The sequence below is a fragment of the Chelonia mydas genome, chromosome 5 (genome assembly GCF_015237465.2).
Source record: "Chelonia mydas isolate rCheMyd1 chromosome 5, rCheMyd1.pri.v2, whole genome shotgun sequence".
NCBI classification, from domain to species: Eukaryota; Metazoa; Chordata; order Testudines; family Cheloniidae; genus Chelonia; species Chelonia mydas.
The window spans coordinates 117,493,908-117,514,744 of record NC_051245.2 but is presented as its reverse complement, the minus strand read 5'-3'; the positions used below and the strand labels follow the sequence as shown (position 1 = coordinate 117,514,744).

Here is a 20,837-nt window from a genome sequence, read left to right as displayed (position 1 = left end):
TCTGCTGGAGACTGAGTGATGATGAGACAATTTCATAAACATCTGAGAAAAAGGATTTGAGTGCTTCCCCCGCTCCTCACCCCTTTTATTTTTACTCACTAGACAATCCCAAGCCACCTGGTTGGCCAACATTTGTGAAATGTTTCATTTTATTGTTGGGAAATTCAGCCAACTGGCAGCTTCTTTTAATCTATCAGAGAAACTGCAAGGTCAAAGAAATATCTAGGTTGTGTGTGTTTACTTGAGTCACAGCATGTTTAGATAGTGAAATGCAGACCTCAGGCACCGGACAAACTGCCTCTGCAGGTCTGAATAGTGCAAAGTTGGAGCAGCCTTATTGTAAGAAAGCTAAGTGGATGGATTAGAATTAAAAATGTATGGACCGAGATTTTTAAAAAATTGTCAGTGATTTTGAGTGCCTCAAATTTTGGGTGCCCACCATGACATATAATAAAGGGGCTTGAATTTTAGAGGGTGAGTGTTCATCCATTCTAAAAATCAGGGGTCCATTTAAGCTGTCTCAGTTTGGGCACCCAAAAATTGAGGTATTCAGCCACTATTCCAATTGATCAAATTTTTCCTCAGCCTTACAAGGAGAGGGTCTCAAGACCACATTTGTCCCTTGTCATAAAGTTAATCTACACACTGTAGTATTAACTGCTAAGGAAGTACTACAGGCACCAGAAACCGTCAGAGTCCAGCGTGGGTTTTGTTCAAGTCACCTCTTTCAAAACTTCTAATTTTCAGACTATTATATCCAGGTGGCTGATCCCTGCTGTAACTCCATTGACTTAGTTGGAGTTAGACTAAAGATGAATTTGACCCAGGGTCTTTCCCAGATTAGGAATGTCCCTGTTTTGTTTTGTTTCTGGGGGTGAGTGCACTGGGAGTCACAGTACAATATTCGCAAAAAGAAAAGGAGGACTTGTGGCACCTTGAGAGACTAACCAATGTATTTGAGCATAAGCTTTCGTGAGCTACAGCTCACTTCATCGGATGCATACTGTGGAAAGTATAGAAGATCTTTTTATACACACAAAGCATGAAAAAATGGGTGTTTACCACTACAAAAGGTTTTCTCACCCCCCACCCCACTCTCCTGCAGTGATGATCCAGAACACTGCAGCAATTAAAACTCTGTGTAGGAGGAAATACAGTGAACTAGTTTAATAACTTTATATAGCGGGAGAGGACAAACCTCTGTTTTTTTGTTATTACTTGCCTTCTGCAACCTGAAGTTATATGTGTGAGCCAAAGAGTGCCAAGTGCAAATCACTGTTCCCTTCCTTCATTCCCTCCGCATTTTCTTGTTTACCACCTCCTTAGCTGTCTTCCCCATCCCCATATCACCCTCTCATTCAGTCTCTCCAATACCCAAACCCAGCAGTGCTGTTGTTAACAGGTTTTTCTCTGTAGTACAAGCAAGTGGATAGCATCTCAGATGTGTTCTAGGTGCAGGAATAATTTTCCATTTTAAAAGGGAGACAGAAGTCAGGAGAATATAAAAGTCCTTTAAGAAAGCATTCAGTCTAGGAACTCAGCCTTTCTGCAGCGCTGGTAGAGAGCTGTTAGTTGTAGTGATACAAAGACACAGCAGGTGGAATCAGAGGAAGTACAGATAAGTATAGTGGCATGAACCCTACTTCCTGGAGCCAGAAGCGCGGGAAAGCAGAACAGAGCAGTCTAACTTCAGTGTCCAAAGAAGCTGCATCCATTAACTGTTGCACAGGTTAGTAATGGGTAATAGGAATGAACAGTAGTAACTGGGACTGAGTTGATGATAATTAAAAGGCATCATTATCTAGGCTCTTACACATTTGGAAAGTCGATCCAATTCTGTGTCTTATCTCAAACTAGTTCTGATAGAGAAATGGCTGCTCAGAGTAGGCCAAAGTTTAGGTTTTTGTAATAAACAGCATTTTCCAGAAATCTAAGAGTACTAGAAATGTTTCCTTAAATTATAAATTGCAGTGAAAAACTTAATTTAGATAGTCCCCGGCAGTGTTTGTAAGCCAAACACTGCAACACCAGAGTAGTGCAGGGGAACCAGAGAGTGAAACTGACTATAAAAAAGGGAAGCTCAGTATATTTTCGTTGTCTAGCCGGAGCTTAAGGCGGGAAAGAAACATGAGTGGTGAGAAACGCTGTAAAAGCCAAATTCTGACCTTAATTTCACTAATGTCACTATATTAAAGTTTATGGAATTACTCTGGGTTTATACTGGTATAAAGAAAACAGTTTTAAAAGTTTTAAAAAATGTTTTATGAATGTAAGAGTTTATTAGTCTCACACTGATTATGAAAATTGTGGTTTGTTTGTTTGAAATTAGGCTTTAACTTGAGAATGTTTCTTGAATCTGGCAGGTAAATTTTTTGAAAAAAAAAAAAAAAAAAAATCAATCATGTGTTATCCCAGCCCAGAACTCCTGAGTGGGACCTGTAGTAACAAGCAGTGTAGACATGCCCACCCAGATTCTGAGACCTGGTGAGGAGGGTGGGTCTCTGGGCCTGGGCTCCAGCTAGAGCAGGAATGTCTACACTGCTATTTTCAGCTTCTATAGTGCAAGTCCTACGAGCCCAAATTAGTTGACCTGGGCTCTGAGATTCGCTGCCACGGCGCAGGGGGGATTCAGCGTACCCTAAGGTAAGATTTTTCCACAAGCACTCAGCACACTGGGTGCTGCCTATGAAAATGTGGCCTTTTATTTTGGTGCCTGAATGGGAGTTGGACTCTTGAAAACCTGGCCTTAAATTAAGTGGATTGGAAGTGGGGAAATGCCAGTAATTAAACCAGGTGGAAAGTTTTTCAAGGTTCCTACAGACTGGGATAAACAGGCAAGTAAAATTTATTTTAAAATTTTGAAAAATGCTTTGATATCAGCCTCTTAAGAATCTGTATTTGTATAAAACTACTTCAGAAATGGTAGGCAAGATAGAACCACAGCTTCCTAATAATCTGTGTTAACAATGTAAAAGTCGGATTCTGCTCTGTGTCAATCAGTGGGAGTTTTGCTAATGACCTTAGTGGAAGCAAAATCTGACATAGTTATTGGGATCATAGTTAATGTTCTGAAATATGTTGTATTCTTTCTTCATAATTTTATGTATGCTGAACCTTTGTCCTGAAATTTTTATATACTGTGTAGCAACACTAGGAATGCATGATAGTCTGTCCGACAGTTCTCAACCTTTTCCACAGTGGGGACCTCATTTTTCACACCAGAATAGATATGGGGCCTTTGTCTGTGTAGCTGGGATCCCCCTCCCACTTAATAATATAGGTAGGGTAGTTGCATCCCTGAGATGGAGAACCCATCTCCTGTCCAGTCCCTGGAGAGAAGTACTCTGAGCAAGCCAGCACTGGTCTGTGACCTATTTAGCAACGGCAGAGCTGCATTCAGCCAGGAAAATCCTTATGCATTCTCTGTGCTCAGACACCCAGTTCAGATCTTTGTTATTTGAAAGCCAATCACCCTCAGAGCTGCTAGTATTGAGTGCTCATTTCCTCACAAAAAATAGCCTAGAGGCATGCATTAAAAAACTCAGAACTTTTACAGCCTCATCAAGTCCCCTTTTCAGCTCCACTGGAATCCTGTGAGCTGCTGAAGCTTCCCAGGGAGTTGAACAATGTGCCCAAATGGGTTGGGGTGCAATAGACTGGATTCTGTTCACTGTCTTTTTCTGTGGTAGCTTGGGCACCATCAGTGCAAATAGCAATACAGCAATGCCAATCCAACCTGGCTGCAAGAATTGATTGGTGGAAAGTTTCAAAGATTTCCCACCTCCACCCTGTAGCATGCCCTGAATGGACAGCAATACAGGGAGTCCTCATGTATGCATCCTTCGTACCTATATTGAACTCATGTTACATGTTGGGCAGAAGACATCTCTAGTTTTACCCACTTGTGTTGAGAAATTGTTGCTCTCCTGAACAGGTGCTACTGACCACTGGAAGCCATATTGTGAATTCATCAGTTGACTATATCATGGGAGAGGGGAACTGCTTTGCCTTGACGGGCAGATCCCAACATTACATTAACAGTTAAGAGAGACAACGTAATTATTGTTTCCACAATTATATGAGACTTGGGAGCTTTTAGTATTCACTGCAAACCCAAGTCTGATGCATGCAGGGTTTTCATGATTACAGCATTGCCATTTAATAAAACAAGCTTCTAATTTTGTCAACCCATGCATTGTTGCTCAAGGAATTTAATGGGTTCTGTTAGCCCCTTACTAAAACTCATTGGGGGTGTTTTGGTTGGCTAGCTCCCAGTAACAAAAGAAAGGGGAAGGGTCAATGGGAAATCAGGACCCTGAGACTGACAGTCCCTAGGAGGATCGGGGAGAGGCCAATGCTCCAGGTCAGCCTGATTGACAGGGCAGGCAGGCTAATGACAGAGTCAAGAGGCCAGGGCGGTCCCATCCTCCCTGTGAGCTGGAAGTGCCTGGGTCAGACAGAGTGGGGCCCAGCTGAGGAGAGAGCTAGGGCCCAAGCTGAGCTGGGGAGCAAAGCCGTGCCAACCAGAGAAGCAGCCCAGGGAGCAGATCCGTGCTGGGAGCAGAGCTGTGGCAACAAAAGCCAGAGAAGCAGCCCAGGGCTGGGAGCAGAGCCACAGAAGCGGCCCAGAGAGCAGACCTGTGCGGGGAGGAGAACTGCAGCAACCAGAGCCAGTGGGGCCAGACCAGCAGCAGTGCTGAGACAGAGTGGAGCTGGAGCTGTCCGGAGGCGGGTGCGGTGAGCAGCCAAGGAGAGCGAGGGGGACCCTGGGCAGCGGGACCAGCGAAGGGAGACACCCCCAGCCGAGAGGCCTTGCAGACCAGACTTGGAGGGGGATCGTAATCCCGACAGGGTGGGGTCGGCGCTGGGAAGAAGGATCCTGCCACCTAGAGGCGAGGGTGTGTGGCCACCACCAGAGGAAGTGTCCGACCCGCAGCATCCCTGCAGCACAGCCAGGGCCTGAGAAGGAGGCCTGGGACTTGTGAGGAACAGACTGTGAACTGCTCTTACAGAGATGCTGGTGGTGGTTATGTGTTTTCCTATAACCTTTCCTGTTTTTTTAAAAATTGACTGCTGTTTAATAAATTGTATTTGCCTTGAACTGTACGTAATGATCAGTGGGTCAGGGAAGCATCCAGTGCAGAGAGAGCACCCTGGAGTGGGGACACTGCCCTAGGTGACCGCGACAAGGTTGGGGGTCGAGCCCCCCCAGGAGCCCTGGGCCCAGCCTTGTTGGGGTTACCAGGACTCTGCCACACAGGAGGGTGGAAGGGGAGCCCTCAAGGGCAGGCAGGCCTCTGGGTAAAGGAAGGGAGAGTGAGGATTCAGATCCGTTCTCTAGCCCATTTCACTGGGGTAGTGTATAAGCCAGGAAAGTTCCCCACAATAGCGGGCCTATTCCCCTGCTTACATAAAGCTGATTGCTTCCTCTCCACATGCCTCAGTGTTCCCTCCTTTTGATGGTCATAGGTAAGGCTCTATGTTTGTCACAGAGGTCACGGATTCCGTGACCTCCTTGACTTCTGCAGCGGCTGGTGTGCCTGGCCCTAGGGCCGCCTGAACAGCTTGGGCAGCCCCTGGGCCAGGTGCACCGGCTGGGGCATCCTCGGGCCGCTGCCTCCCAGCGGCAGGAGTTTGGGAGTGGAGTGGGGGCTCAGGGCTGGGGATTGGGGTGCAGGTCAGTGCTTATCTGGGGGGCTCCCCTCCCTCAGCTCCTAGCTTCACGTGATGCCTCTGCCGGCCTGACAGGCACCGCCCCCGCAGCTCCCATTGGCCACGGTTCCCAGGCAATGGGAGCTGCAGAGCCAGGGCTTGGGGTGGAGTGGAGGAAGCACGGGGAGCTCAGGAGCAGCTGGGTAGGGAGCCTGCCCCAGCCCCGCCAACCCTCCACCCGTGGTGCCCCCCCACCCGTCCCCCCGAGCACCCGCAGCACCCCCTGGGCCATCCCCCAACCCCCCAAGTTTTAGTCACAGGTGTATAGTAAAAGTCTTGGACAGGTCACGGGCTGTCAATTTTTGTTTACTGCCCATGACTTTTACTGAAAATACCCGTGACTAAAACGTAGCCATAGTCATAAGCAAACCTCAGAATCCTTTGCTGGCTGCTGTGAAAACGCCTTTGAAATATCACAGTAGCTGAGAAGCAAAGCATGCTTGGGTCTGGTCCCCAAGAGAGGAAAGTCAGTCTGCAAGTGGCAGATCCATAAAGAAGGGGAAAATGGTAAGAAAGGGAGGCAGGGCTGGATGATGATATTCGGAGGCCTTAAACTATGTCAAGCATAAGAGGCCCTGTACCATTAAAAAAAAAAAATCAATTTATTATTTTCACAGAAAGGACATTGAATATATAAACCCGAAAGCTTTATATTTGCATATGTAGAAAGGCAAAGTTTTAAAAATAGAAAAATAATCCTCATTTTCAGCACCCTTCTCTGTAACGATGACTTCATGACAAATTTTAGACAAATTCTTTGAACTAATTGCGTAAGTAAAGTAAAAGTAAAAAATCTTTTTTTCCCAGATCTCCTTTATTTACCAACCGATTTTGATAAAATTGTCAGTTTTTTCTTTAGAGGCCCCTCATATTGCGAGGCCAGTGTTCTTCACTGCAAGGCCCGTGAGCCAGTTGCGGCTCCCATGGACTCTAAGTGCAGCTCCCTGTCGATCGCGCTCTCCAGCGCCTTCCCTGCCTGCCTCCCTGCCTGCCCTGGCCCCACGCTGCTCCCGGAAATGGCCAGCTCGCCCCCGTGGCCCTGGGGGATAAGTGGGGGAGCAGAGGTCTCCGTTCGCTGCCCCTCTCTGCAGGCATTGCCCCCGCAGCTCCCACTGGCTGGAAACGGGGAACTGTGGCCAATGGGAGTTGCGGGGGCAATGCCTGCAGAGAGGGGCAGTGTGCAGAGTCATGTGCCCCCACAGAGGCCGCAGGGGTGCGTTGGCCCCTTCCAGGAGTGGCGTGAGGCCAGGGCTGCCCAAAGTAAGTGCCACCCCCTTCATTGGGCAGGTTCTGAATAGCTCTTCCACCACCTAACCTGCAGCCTCCTGGGTCAGTCCCCCATAACCCCTGCTGCACCCCAAACCCCTGCCCCAGCCCTGAGCCCTTTCCCAGAGCCAGCCCCCAGTACCTCCTCCTGCACCCCGTTCCCCCTCCTGCATCTAAACACTCTCCCCCAGCCTGGAGTCCCCTCCTGCACCCAAACTCCCTCCCAGAGCTTGTACCCCTAACCCCTTCCTGCACCCCAAGCCCCTGCTCTAGCCCTGAGCCCCCTCCCAGAGCCAGCCCCCCATACCCTCTCCTGCACCCCCAAGCAATATTACCAATTATGGTAATATTACCATATCAACCAAGAACTCGGAGTGGTCAACCATCTGTGTTGGATTGATGTGGCTCTCACATTGAGGGTTTCTTGCCAAAGTGGCCCCCACTTCAAAAATAGCGAAGAGCACTGCCCTAAGCTATAGTTTAGTTATCTTATATCTTCATCTGGCATTGAAGGGAGGGTGGTCACAACTGCCCTGCTGCCTGGAACAGAGCAGGGGCATGTAAACTGTAATGCAATTCCTTTCCCTTTGAGGGGAAAGCTGGAGAGTAAGAGGCATCTGCATACAGGTCCCATTAGGACAAGGAGAAGCAGCAAAGTGGCAGGCTCCTGGGTGCAGCAAAATGGAGAATTCTGTGGCTTGTTGGAAAAATGCCACATTCCGTGCTGCAGAACTAGAGTCCACCGGGCCTTGACTGTGACTTATGGAGCAGTTCATACCTCTTAGAGCTATTGTTTCTGGCTGGCTGTGGATTTTAGCCAGGGCATCATTCCCATTCTAAAGCAGTTGACTCTTGGCTTATGGTTTTGCAGTTTTCTCCATGACCAAAAAGGCTAGAAGTGTAATTTAAAGAGATCTGGTAAAGCCCTCTGAAACCTATTGGAGGTCACGACCCTCAGATTGAAAACTATTGGCCAGCCTGTCAATCACCAATCTCCTGAAATATTCTGGGCTATAAGATATCTACGGTCTTACAATTTAGTTTTGTATATGTCCAGACATTATAGATTTTAATGGGCTTTTTAGTACTGTAGAGTTGCTCACCTTTCCAAAATCCATGGGAGGTTCTCAGTTTTCTCAGGTTCTCACTGGTCTTGCCCTCCATCCTGTGAGTCTACGCTGTAAGGCAGGGAGAGTATTGAATTTTGACCTTGCAGCATCATGACGTTCGGTTGTAGTGCAGCACTGACACATGATGACTTGGCATTTCTGCACTGTGATATCCTATCAGTTTGTGATAAGTGCTGAAGGAACTGAGAATGCAGTGTCATTGTCATGACAGTTTAGCAATTCTGATTTCATGATGCAGATATGATGCATGTCCTGCAAATAATTTCATTATTCAGGCTTGGCACTTATAACGCACATTTCCTCACATGGACCTGAAAGTGCTTTATGAAGGTAGGAAAGCATTATTATCCCCATATTGCCAATGAGGGATATGAAATGCATAGGCGTCAATGGGACCTGCAGTTGCTCAAAAATATCAATCCTTAAGTGACATAACCAAGATAACTTATCGAATCATTGATGGAGCCAGGAGTAGATCCCATAAAGTCTGATGCTGTCGAGTCCCCTGATGTCACCTCCAGACTATAACCTGTACAGCCTAGTATTTATAAAGTTCTTCAGGTTGTTTCATTGACAGGTGCTTCAAAAATGTTAAGTACTGTTGTTATTGTTAGAGTGTCAAACAACTGCGTAGACCAGGTAAGGAAGAGAGGTAACAGGGTAAGATATTGTTTCCCTGAATAATTTCTCTAGTTTTTTTAAGTCTGGGCATCTGCCCACAACACAAAACCTCCACTGAACTATTGCACAGTGGATATATTGTGCTCAGGAATAAACATTTTCATTTCAGTCATGCATGTCGGAAAGCCTCTAAGCCTTTTCAGAGAGAATATGAAGAAAACAGACCTTGGTCTAACACACACAGCAGTACGGCCAAATGAACTGAGACTGGCAGCAAAACCAAACCAGAGTCCGACTCAAAATTTACAGTAAATAAAGAATCCAGGGAGAAACAATACTAACTGACAAAGGAATGAAACAAAAGTTGCACTCTGCCACGAAACCGCAAATCTCAGCTACGTTAAGGCAGAATAACTTCCCAAATGCCTGAATGTGGGACAGTCAAATGTGCTGGTCTATTGATACAACTGACATAAAAGCAAACTTGATCATTTAAAACTTGGCTTTACACAGTGTGATTTAGAGGAAAGCAGGGTACGCATTGCTTTTGGGTATCTGTTGGATATGGAAGCAAAAACCTTATGGAGTGTTGGAATACGTTATCCACAGCACTGCAGGCAACATGTATGTGGAAAGGAATGTACAAGTCTTTCCCCTTCTGATTTCCATTCTTATAAGATTTCTGGTGGATGGGGTATGTCCAGCCTTAATAGCCATTAAATGTACTTTTGCTAATCGTATCTCTGTTGTGCAGTCTTACAGAAATATCTATAGAGCTATTCAGTAGAGAATTCTGATTATTCTACATGTTTAAAGAGAACTCCTTTAGTTTAACAATAAACCAATATAAGGCAGCATGTCATATTCAGTATTCTGTGAACCTCAGGCAAAACCAAGAGCTTCAAATGCATCTGTGACTGAGTGGCTTCATTCCCAGTCTGAAGTGGACATAATAATCTGGACACAGAGTTACAGACACTCTTAATGAATCAGCTCATAGATGAGCTGAAGTGTTTTTAAAATAAATTGACACAGCAAATGATCTCTAGGATTGTGAGCTATATGAAACATGATTTGTGTTAAATGCAGGGGGGTAAGTCAGGACAAAGTTTGGCCAATGATGTTTTCATGCTGACTGGATTTTTAAAAATCACTGGGTGAAATGACTCTCGTTTCCTTAGGTTCTACTTGTACAATAACTCTTAAAGACATTTTGGTGCAGCTGTGAGGGCTGTCACTTTGTATTTGCAGATCACATGTATACCAGAGTGGCGAGTCAGTTCCTGCTCTTTTATTTGTGGTCAGAGTGCCCATGGCCACAGATAATACCATCTGGCTTTTCCTCTAATCCTGATCATGCAATAATTGATTATGGGGAGCAGTTTTTAAGATGGCTCTGTTAATAACCTTAGATGCGTAGGGGCTGTGTGGGAAAGACAGAACCTGAAGCGAAAGGTGTAATGTTCTTGCTGGGATTTAGGTGTCTAAAGCAGGTGCAGACAGACAGTGAATGGGAATTTGTGGTATCATATAGGTTTATCCTCTTTACTGCATGTAAGGAGCTTGCTTCTAACCTTTGACACAGTGGGTAGATGAGAATTGCTGGTTATTTGTGAAATCAGTTAATGCACTTGTGTAACATGTACTATTGCTGAATGCCAGGGATTGTGGCAGGGTTCCTTTTTAAGTGGGCCAAAGTAATGTTCTACCAATAAAATAAAAACCAGCAGGATCTTATTAAAGGGAAAAAGGCAAAATACCACATTTATTGTGAATACAGAAAGAAAGAATCATAGTAAGCAGTTAGTTATAGCTATAACATTCTATTCAATTTCATATTTATTCACACATTCATTCTCACACAAACACAAACAGGTTCTGCAAGGTTGTTATCATAGTTACCAGCCTTAGAGTTGCTCATGCCAAGCCACTGGCCAGGTGGCCTGGACATGAGGAGGGAGCAGGGCTTTGTCAGATGCTCATCTGATGCTCCTGGAAGTTGGTTTGCAGAATCAGACTCCAAAGTTCTTACTTTCCAGAGTCCATTTTTATAGGAATTTCTTCCTATGCCAGTCTATGGGAATTGCTTCATCAGCAGATGGCACATTCCTGACGGCTCCGTGCTGCCAGATGTTATCTTGTTCTTTGGTTCTCCCATTCTTGAGGCTGTTGGGTGGATTCCAGTCTGCCCTCCGAGGATCCTCTGGTTATTTCCACTTGACGCTGGCACCTCCCTGATCATTCAGTTATTATCCACACCAAGCATCCATCCACATCCATCCTCTATCTCTATTTTAATCACAATTGTTAATACAACAAAAGGGTGGGGAGTCTGAGTGCTGTTTCTTTTGTTACAGAGTATTGCTTTGAGTCTCTCTGTGTAAATTGCTTTGAGAACAGACTCTGTCTTAGAATGTACTAACGCAATTAGCAGCTTGCAAGTTTCACACATAGAGGGAGAGAAACAGTACCAAAAACCAAGAGACCTCTTAATTAGTAATACCCTGGAATTTAAACTCTGGGGAATCAAACTCATTTGTGATTTTAATACAGAACTTCTTTAATATGATCCAACAATGTACACCTTTTGTATGTTCTCCATTGGCCTACCACAAACCCCACACGTGTCTTTTAGTATCTGAAATCATTGCAAAGCATTTAACTGCAAAATCACCACTCCCTAATACTGCTGTCTTGGCTTGTTTGTAGTTAGGCCTGGTGCTTTGTGCTGATTCACTCACCTTGTTAAATCCTGCATAGACTTTGAATTTGGTGGGTGTGGTTATTGTAACAGGAAAGAGTGATTGGGCCCCTCAGTAAAGCCCAAGATAGCGAAGTCTATTCAGAGTCCCTCTCACACCACGCAATTCATTACAATGTGGTGAAGTGCCAAAGCTTATTAATATTTAACAACTTGTTGACTGCTAAAGGAGTACAAAAAGATCTTCTGTACTTTCCACAGTATGCAGCCGATGAAGTGAGCTGTAGCTCACGAAAGCTTATGCTCAAATAAATTGGTTAGTCTCTAAGGTGCCACAAGTACTCCTTTTCTTTTTGCTAAAGGAGAGTGGCAGTACTAGGTGGATAATCAAAGACTATTGTTAGAACTAACAGGCCTATATAGGTATATATGGTCAAAAGTTCCAAAGAGCCTAAATGACTTTATAAGCTTAAGCCCCATTTTCAAAAGGAATAAACACCCAAATCCTCAGTTATTTAGGCACCTAACTTCCATGAAATCAATGGGAGTTAGGCCCCTAAATACCTTTGAAGATCCAAGCCTCAAGAACCTAAGTCTCACTGAAATTTACTTCAGCTCCTAAATCATTTTGGTGCTTTTGAAAACTTTACCCATGGGCCCCAGGAAACAAAAATGTGTTTAAAGATAAATAGGGTTGTTGGGTTTTGGTTTTTTTTTTTCTCCTTATGATGGTCTTTAAAGTAAATTGACCAAAAGATACAGGTTAAAAATATTTGTGAAAACAGAACCGAGTTCTAAAATAGAAAAGTTGCTGAAATTGCTTTGTCTGCAAAACAAGATTAAAACATAGGCCTGCTTTGAGAATAAGAACGATAAAGTGGTAATAGTTGTGTGTGTCATAGGTTTGGACCCATTTTTGTTTTGCTAATGGTTGGATGCATTGAGTAACCGGTTTTAGTTCTTTTTTAATTTTTGGATTTTTGTATTGGCCTTTCCATTAAAGCTAGTGAGATGATATCTCCTTTGGACTTGTGACCAGCAAACACTCTTGCTGGCTGCCCCCAAAACAGTGTCTTTTGTGTGAAAGGCAATGTGTTTTTTGGAGGACTCCTGGATCAGCAGTCAGGGTGACCTGCGAATGTTTTGTGTATTTAGAATTGCTTAGTCATGGGGGACCCTTTTAGGAGTTAATGTTTGCTGAATTGGGGCTTTTTCTACAAATGAACTAATTGACACTCGATTGGACTAAGTCAAATCACTTGTGAACCTGATTTGCTCATGGTTTGAAGATAGGCACTGTAGGGGTGGAGCAAGGGAAATTCATATCCATTGTGGATAAAAGCAGAGATCTTTGCTGTTAGCTTCCCACCCGAGGAAAGGCTGAGGTTCCAGAATCTGTGAGACTGATCACCTTGCAGAGAAGAAACCTCGATATCCCGAGGTTAGCTATTCCAGTCTCTGACTGGGCTTTTGCTCTGATCTGCTGAGCCTGTTGACAAAAAGCAGCCAGCAGACCACCACCTGGTTCCTTACCAGCAGGAGCTGAAGAGAGTTCAAATCTTTACTCTAAGTATCCACTTTTTTCCTTTTCTTCTGTTGAGGGGAGGATACATCCAATTTTTTAAGGGTATAAAAGAGGCTGTGCATCTGTGTATAAACACGTGTAAGATTTACCTGGGAAAGTTCCCTTGGATTGTCTTAGAAAAACACTGCTTAAGGGTGTTCTCAGTTTAATGTGCTGTACTTCTAAAACTTGAGAAACTCTAATGTCATTGTCTGAAACATTTGGTTATTAAAATCTGCGTTTATCAAGTGTATCAATCTGTTTTGTACCACCTATTGGCAGAAGTGTGGGGGAGGGTTAGCCACGGTATCAGTGTTAAAAATGTACAGAGGCTTTATTTGCCTTTGCAGCTGTGATTTGAACTTTGGCTAAAACTGGTAACAATTGGTTTTCAGCACTGTCCATTTAACCAGGCTGAATTTGTAGTTTTGACTGGTATAAGGAAAAATCCTTTGAGGATTTAGAACCAATCAGGCAGCCACCTTTTTAGATTTCTTTTAGAATATATGGATGAGATTCTGTGCTGTGTCTTTAAGAACTGTGGCAAAGAATTCTCAGCGCAGTGGAGTGGGGGCTGGGAGGACTTTAAGCCGCCTTTATGCCCTCCTGTTCCTGGGCTGTTCTAGGACTAGAAAGGTCCCTGGAGTAACTAAGACAGCTGTCGGGCATCCTTCACTGAGGCAGGGAAAGGTACTAAAAAAAAAACAAACAAACCCAACCCCCCCCCCCCCCCCAAAAAAAAAAAAAAAACCAAAAACACAAAACAATCTTGGTAAGTGCAAGTATAAAAGACTTGACAAACTCTTACCATGTTTTTGGGACCAGTGCTTAGCCTGAAATTGTTAAGCACAGAGATGGAGATGCTCAGGCATGGGTGCCTGACAATATCTAACCTTGCAGTGGGGGTGTGTGTGTGTGTGTGTGTCAGAATGGCCATGCAGCCATTTGTATTCCAGGTTTTGATTTTGATTGTGCTGTCTTCTCATGCAGGTGGTACAGGATGGTGAGAGCCAAGTCTTGGACGCTGAGAAAGCATTTTGAGGGCTTCCCCAAAACAAGTGACTTTGAGCTGAAAGAGGTAGAGCTGCCAAAGCTAAAGGATGGAGGTAAGGAGAATGGTCCTTCATGTAGATGTTGTTAGGACTATATTTTGTTGTCTTTTTACTCACAGCGCAGTGTGTAAATCTAGAATAATTAATACATTTCTGTGAACTGAGCTTTATAAAAGTACAAGCAGGCTGGGATCTGGCAAAGATATGGAGTCGTGTGACTCAACAAAGAATCCCCTGGGCTTCATGTGCCGAATACCTGGCTCAGCAGTGCTCCTGTGGATGAGCAGACATTTAGGGTGGGATTTTCTAAAGTGCTCCGCATTGCCTAAGGTACGGAAGCCTATGGAACAAAGTTTTTTTTGTTTTTTTTTTAAGTTACGCCATCGCCATCATATCATCACGTTGTAAAGATAACCTTCCGAACGTGAATCGATATCGTGTTCTCTTCCTCGGTCTGCAGACAGGCAGAGATTGATCATACGGAAGGAGAATTAAATTAACAAGACTGGGCACTTTCACTGCTTCTAGTCAGAACCCTGTGGGCAGCAGAGAAATTATGGAAAATCATGTCATTTTCCTTCTGGTGCTGCTGCTTGGGAAAGTGGCAGATGTGCGTAAGCTCAAATTATTCACCAGGAGTTGCCGCCCCCCCCCCCCAAAAAAAAAAAAAAAAAAAAAAAAGGCAATAGAGGAGTAGAGTAGTTGACACCTGTCCGCACACTAACCAGGAATCTCTGGACTGGGGAAAAGATACAGAAAACTCTTCCCTTCCAGCAGCAAGAAGGTGCTTGAACTTCAAGTGTATGAAACACCTGCTAGCCAGAGATTGACATGAAAGATGGAAGCCCTAAACAGGGTGCAGGGACAGCATCGTGGTAGAAATACCAGTAGCTGGGGGACTGGGCTTTTACCAGGACATTGCTCCTGGACCCCACTGGTGCCTTTTGCCCTCACTTCAAACCTGTCCTTAATCGCTTTTCTGGCTAGTAGGTTTAATTCTCCAGCCAGTAGGGATCTGCCAGACGTTTCAAGCCTTATTATTGACACAGCAAAGTGTGAAGTTTGCCTTGTGCTCCCAGCCAGAAGGCAGGCCTAATTCAGGAACACTCGTGTCTGGATTTTTATTTAAAAAAAAAAAACAAGAAGTGTGCAGTTGTCACGCCTTCTCCAAACCCCCTGCAGTGGAGGGGAGGAAGGGGGAGGAGGGAGAAAAAAGTGCACCCTTCTCCCCTGCATAGCACGCAATTTAGGAAAGGGAAATATTTGTTTTCAGGGGGATGAATGGAGAAAAACAACCGGGGGAGAAGATAGGGGGAGCAGTAAAACAGAGTTTTACTGCAACACATGGACCTACGGGCTCAATGGTACCCCAGTATGCAGGGACAGACACTGACCAATGCATCTAGACCAAGAGTTCAGGAGTCCTGGGCAGAGTTCCAGTCTGGCAGTGAATCTTGGGTGCTCCTGGTCATCTTCAGCACCAGTAAACTTTCCCCAACAAACCCCTCTGGTGCCCTCTTCTGCGGTTCTCTGCAAACCCATCCAGAGCGACAACCTCCCCACGTAGCTAGCGACAGCCTCTCTCCTTATTCCCAAGGCAAGGTCACAAGCCCCAGTACTCACAGCCCCATACAGCTCTGGGCGGCAGTGATACTGGGTCCAGCTCTGGTTTGCTCCTCTCAGGAGAGCTGGAGCTACAGAGACACTCGCAGCCCTGCCGTGCTCCCTCTTTCCAGCCCTTCCCTGGAACAGCCAGTGCTTCCTCTGCCTCACGGGCCATGCTCCCTAAACCTTAGGGGCATGTCTACACTGTAATTAGATGCCCACGTCTGGCCTGTGCCAGCTGACTCAGGCTCTAAGGGACTGTACGATTGTGGCTGGTGAGCTCTGGGACCTCCAATCTCACAGGGTCCTAAAGCCCAGGCTTCAGCCTGATCCCATAAGTTGGCACCTCAGTTAAACAGCCATTTAGCCCAAGCCCTGGGAGCCTGAGTCAGCTGGCACTGGCCAGCTGCAGGTGTCTAACTGCAGTGTAGACACACCCTAAGGGGGTTACAATAGCAGAAAGTGCTTTGAACCCAGAGAGAGGGAGCCGTGTCTCCTATGGCTGTCTATCCAATCTATTTGTAAGGCTCTATAGAAATAGTCTGCGTACTGTACCCATAATACATAGCTCAGCAGAGTTGGCAAAGTTAGAAAAGTCCTGCTGATTGACTAGGTCATATTCCTGAATTTCTGCATTTTAAATCACTGCTCCCAACACTGTCTGGGGAGAAATGGACCTGCCTCTTCAGTCTGTGGTGAACATCCATGCATGTCACGCTTACTATTTCCCCCCTCTCCATTCCATACTACCTGGCCATTTCCAGCAGTCATTCCAGTGGAATTTACAAAAATCCAGGATTTTTAAATACACTGCCTGCCCAGAGAGACAGAGAATGGACCTGCATGCGCCTGGGATTGCGCATTGGTTGTTTGGTTTTTTTTAAACAATCTGAATATATAAATAGTTGCAACAAGTGTTTCCTTGCCTTCGGCACTACCTTAATGCTCAGATGCATGGCTATGATGCAGCATTATCTAATATATTGTTACATGATTAAGAGTATCATAGAGATGATAAAACATCTGGATATGGTTGCAGATGGCAGGTTTGAAATGTACATCCATTAAAGAGGAAGAAACTAGTTTGCAGGGACTCTTAAAACAATATAATTCCATTCCTGCGTGTATTTAAGAAAACTGAGTTATTTCCCTTCCCCTTTAAATCCTTAAAGTGTGGGTGGGGATACCTTTAGGTTAAATTTTTTTTTAAAGCAGATTTTCCCTACTTAAGTTGGCTTTGAATGCAAAGAGACTAATCTGTTTAACTTTCTGGCTCTCATGTATTGCACAGTTCTGCAATGTCTGGGTTGTATTAACAAACTCTTGCTGTCAATGATTAGACACCTCCAACCCCCATCTCGCACCCCACGCCCTAGCATTAATTGCTTTGAAATGATAACTTTTCTAATACCATTAGTTCTTGTAAACCACTAATGTTAAACAAACCAAACTGGTCCAAATTACCAAACAACATCCCCTCCGGGAGATTTAAGAGAGAAAAAGTAAATGGGGTATTACTATTTATGGCCAAAGTAATCTGCCTTGGGGCCTAAGGGTGGTCTGTCCGCATCCTCTGTTGGTTGAATAATGCTAATAAAGGGTTTTATGCATGGGTCTTAAAAGGTAAGAGTTCTCTGTTTGGGTGCCTGGACTTCTGAGCCTCTTACAAAGGAACGGGATATAGCAGGGATGGGCAATTCTAAGGGCTGCAGAATCCACTGAAACCTTTTGGCAGGTCATACTTTTTTTTTTTTTTTTTTTCGGTAGAGACGACATATTGCATAGCTTAAAAAAGTTTGCTACAGTACAGCATGTTAGCATACAATTATCTGTGTATTAACCATGTAAAAGAAATGTTCTTAAATTTAAGAACAGAGTGATGACTCACCGGTGCAGCGCCTCCTGCTGGTCATCTGGGAATTAGCTCACTCCAGCTCCAGAGCACCCTCTGCTGGCTGGTGTCTCACCTGTCTAAGCCCCTCCATGTCCCTCCTGGACCCCAGTGCCCTTTACCTCAGGGTTTTGCCCTGCAGTACCCCCACTCTCTGGGTCTCCCCTCCCAGGGGAGCCCCAACCCTCTAAACCCACCTTGCCTCAATGGCAACTGCCAGTCATCATCTAGCCCCCCGCTCACTGGTGCGGACTGCAAGGGGTTAGGACTAGCTGCCTCTGCCTATTTCCAGGGTGTACCTCTGTAGCCCCAGTACCTTTGTAGGCCTTCACCAAAGTCTGCAGCCTAGGGGTTTACCAGTCTGGAGCTCCCCAGCTCCTCTTGCCCTTTTCCCCAGCACTGCTCAGCTTCAATACCTTGCTCCCAGGTAGCTAGCCCTTCCCACTCCAGGGCTAGGGTGAGACTCCTCTGTCTCCTGGCCCCCATAGCCCTTTTATCCAGACCAGCTGTGGACTGATTAAGCCAGCCACACCTGGCGCCAACAACCTCACCAGCCTCCTTCAACTGCTCTTAATCCCTTTTACTTTGGAGTGGGGCAGCCATCCCAATACAAGCCCCTTATAGAACAACCTTTATCTACAACCCCCCACCCCCAAAGCCCCAGGTTAAACACACATCCTTCACTGGCTGACCTTTTTTCAGGGTGCAGAAGAGCCCACCAGCAGAAACACCTGCCCGCCCATGTTAAGCGCCACAATCTCCAGGAATGTGGACAAGCCCATGCTCCTGGACACCACCTCTGCCCCAGTCCCCACCACCTGGGATGCACAGCCCCTGCTCAATAACCCCAGGCGCTGTCCACCAGGGCCATCCTGGAGGGATCCCGATGTGATCAAGGAGCTGCCTCCTCCTCCGGCCCTTACTCCAGATGGTGGGAAGAGCCGCCACTCTCCCTCTTTCAGCATCCTCTGCTCGGGGCTAGCAGAGCCTCTTGCTGCTTCCCTCCCTCTGGGTGCAGGCAGAGCAACCACCTCTCAGGCTCTGATTTGGATGGGCCTGGAGTCTAATTGGGTGGGTGGTGGTCCACTTGGGCCCACCTGTGGCTATACCCATGGTGGGCCAAATAAAATGATCTAGCTGGCTGTATATGGCCCACAGTTGCCTATCCCTGGGGTACTGGAAAGGAAGACAGGCTAAGAAGAAAAGGTGTGTCCCAAAAACCTTCCTTCCACAACAGTCTCAAAAACAAAACAGAAAGCTATGTCTGTTTGCCTTCTCTGCTAACAGTGTAGCAGTAACTTAGACAAAGCCTAGAAACTTGATTTGATCTCTGTCACTTTAGCTTAGTAGCTCTGCAAAGAGAATCCAGAGCACTCTGTGATAGGTCAGTGCACTGTCTTGTAACATTTGATATTTATTTACTGTAGGTCCTAATGTAATTGCTAATCCTTTTTATTGCAGATGTGCTGTTTGAAGCTGTGTTTCTCAGTGTTGATCCTTACATGAGGTACTCTTTTCTTTCTTCCTTTTTAGTTTAGTTTACTACTTTGAATTGCTACTTGAATCCTAAAAGCAGTGCTTATTTAGAGCCTCTGGCTTTCCACGGTCTTCTCAGGGGCTGCCTGCCCTATACAAACACCAAAGCCCCACCTGTGGCTTCACCAAAGTCCCTTTGACACTGTAGCAACTACCACATTGGTGGCCCTAGTTACAACACAGTATCCTCCCCACTTCCACAACATAAGGCTAAAGCGCAGTTCAGTCATGCAGAGTAGACTGGACTGAACTGTGCAATAACTATACTATGGCCATAGAATGTCACTGGGCTTTACTAAATTTTAATGGACCGTTCGGAAACTCAGGTGAAACGCAGTTCTGTTCATCTATTCTGCAAGTCCTAATTATTATTATTATTATTATTATTATTACTATTTATATTCCAACAGAACCTAGTGGCTTCCACCGTGCTAGGTGCTGTGCATACACTCAGCAAGAGACACTCCCTGCCCTGAAGAGTTTAGTCTAAATAGACAGACAAGGGGCATGAGAGTGGAAGTGTTATTATCTCCATTTTATAGATGGGGAACTGAGGCACAGAGAGATTAAAGTCACAAAGGAAGTCTGTGGTAGAGCCAGGAATTAAACCCAGTTCTTCTGAGTCCCTGACCCGTGCCTTATCTTGAAGGTACTAGCCGGGTTCTCTAATTGTAACTGTAACCTCGTAATGGCAGGGGACGAGCATTTTATAATAAATTATCCAGGCACGGTAGTTGATCAAGGGGCATCTCCACTCATGGGTGGTTGGCTAGGAACCATATTTTATTTTTGTTAAATTGAGAACGTATCTCTCTCTCTATCTCTCTGCAGATATCTGGCAGAGTCGGCAGTGAGACCCTTGGTGCACTGTGTCTTAATCAGACAATGGACAATAATCTGTTGTGACTATTTTGCACTTAATTAAGGCTCTATCTCCATTTTATGTGTTTCAGACCTTATAGTGGGAGAATCATGAAAGAGGGAGACATCATGATAGGCAGTCAAGTGGCTAGGTAAGGTCTTTGTTAGTTGCTTGATTTCTTTTTTCCTAACTCACTATCATCTTTCCATGCATGAGACTCAAAGCACTAGAGAAGGTACAACATCACTTTTCAGAGATGATTGCATGCAGCCTATATTACTTTCTGTTAGCCAATGCAGCACATTAATAGGTATTATGTGCACGATACTAATATAATATACATTATATACATAAAGTGTTGAGAAGTTATGTTAACGGTATGCCTTATGCTGTCCCCACGATTCTGTTCCCGCATGTTAAGTATCCCACAACACTTTGCGAATCTGAAGTCATCAAATTGGCATTAGGAAAGCTGTCAAAGACAAGATACAGAAATGATGTGTCCAAGCAGAGGTTGGGATATACCTCTATGCCCAACTTGTTTGGAATGTGTTATCCAAAAGAGAGAGAGAGAAAGGTGCGGAAAAAGTAGTTAAGGAACTGGTGGGTTAGATCTTAGATGATGTATAGGGTGCTTTTTAACTTGTAATCAGCCATGATATAAATATGAGTGGTTTTGGGGGTGTATCGTTGAGGCACACCTTCTGTGTAAGGAAGACGTGCTGTGAGATAAGAATTGCATCCGGGAAGGAGGGTATGTATATCATCTTTTTGTGTTGTGCTGTTTTTGTCTTTAGACAGTAAATTTGGCTAAGTTTGGTTGCTTGGCGTATCAAACATTTTTCATTACGAATCGCAACTGGCTACACCTTTTAGTCAATACTTCTCTGGGTGGCT

At 45.1% G+C, this 20,837-nt stretch overlaps 1 protein-coding gene across 10 annotated transcripts in view; it reads left to right on the top strand.

Moving 5' to 3' along the window:
- Nucleotides 1-20,837, top strand: part of PTGR1 (prostaglandin reductase 1) — a 64,448-nt gene that overhangs the window by 10,899 nt on the left and 32,712 nt on the right. For 4 of the 10 annotated variants that reach the window (XM_043547372.1, XM_043547375.1, XM_043547373.1 and 1 more), the window contains 3 exons: nucleotides 13,985-14,100; nucleotides 19,004-19,049; nucleotides 20,032-20,091. In XM_043547372.1, coding sequence (XP_043403307.1) covers nucleotides 13,995-14,100; nucleotides 19,004-19,049; nucleotides 20,032-20,091 — 212 coding nt within the window. In that variant the 5' untranslated portion in view covers nucleotides 13,985-13,994. Of the gene's footprint in view, nucleotides 1-1,133; nucleotides 1,730-12,720; nucleotides 12,872-12,931; nucleotides 12,997-13,554; nucleotides 13,685-13,984; nucleotides 14,101-19,003; nucleotides 19,050-20,031; nucleotides 20,092-20,837 lie in introns of those variants that run through there. The other 6 variants (XM_037902125.2, XM_043547376.1, XM_037902119.2 and 3 more) reach the window with 6 other exon arrangements.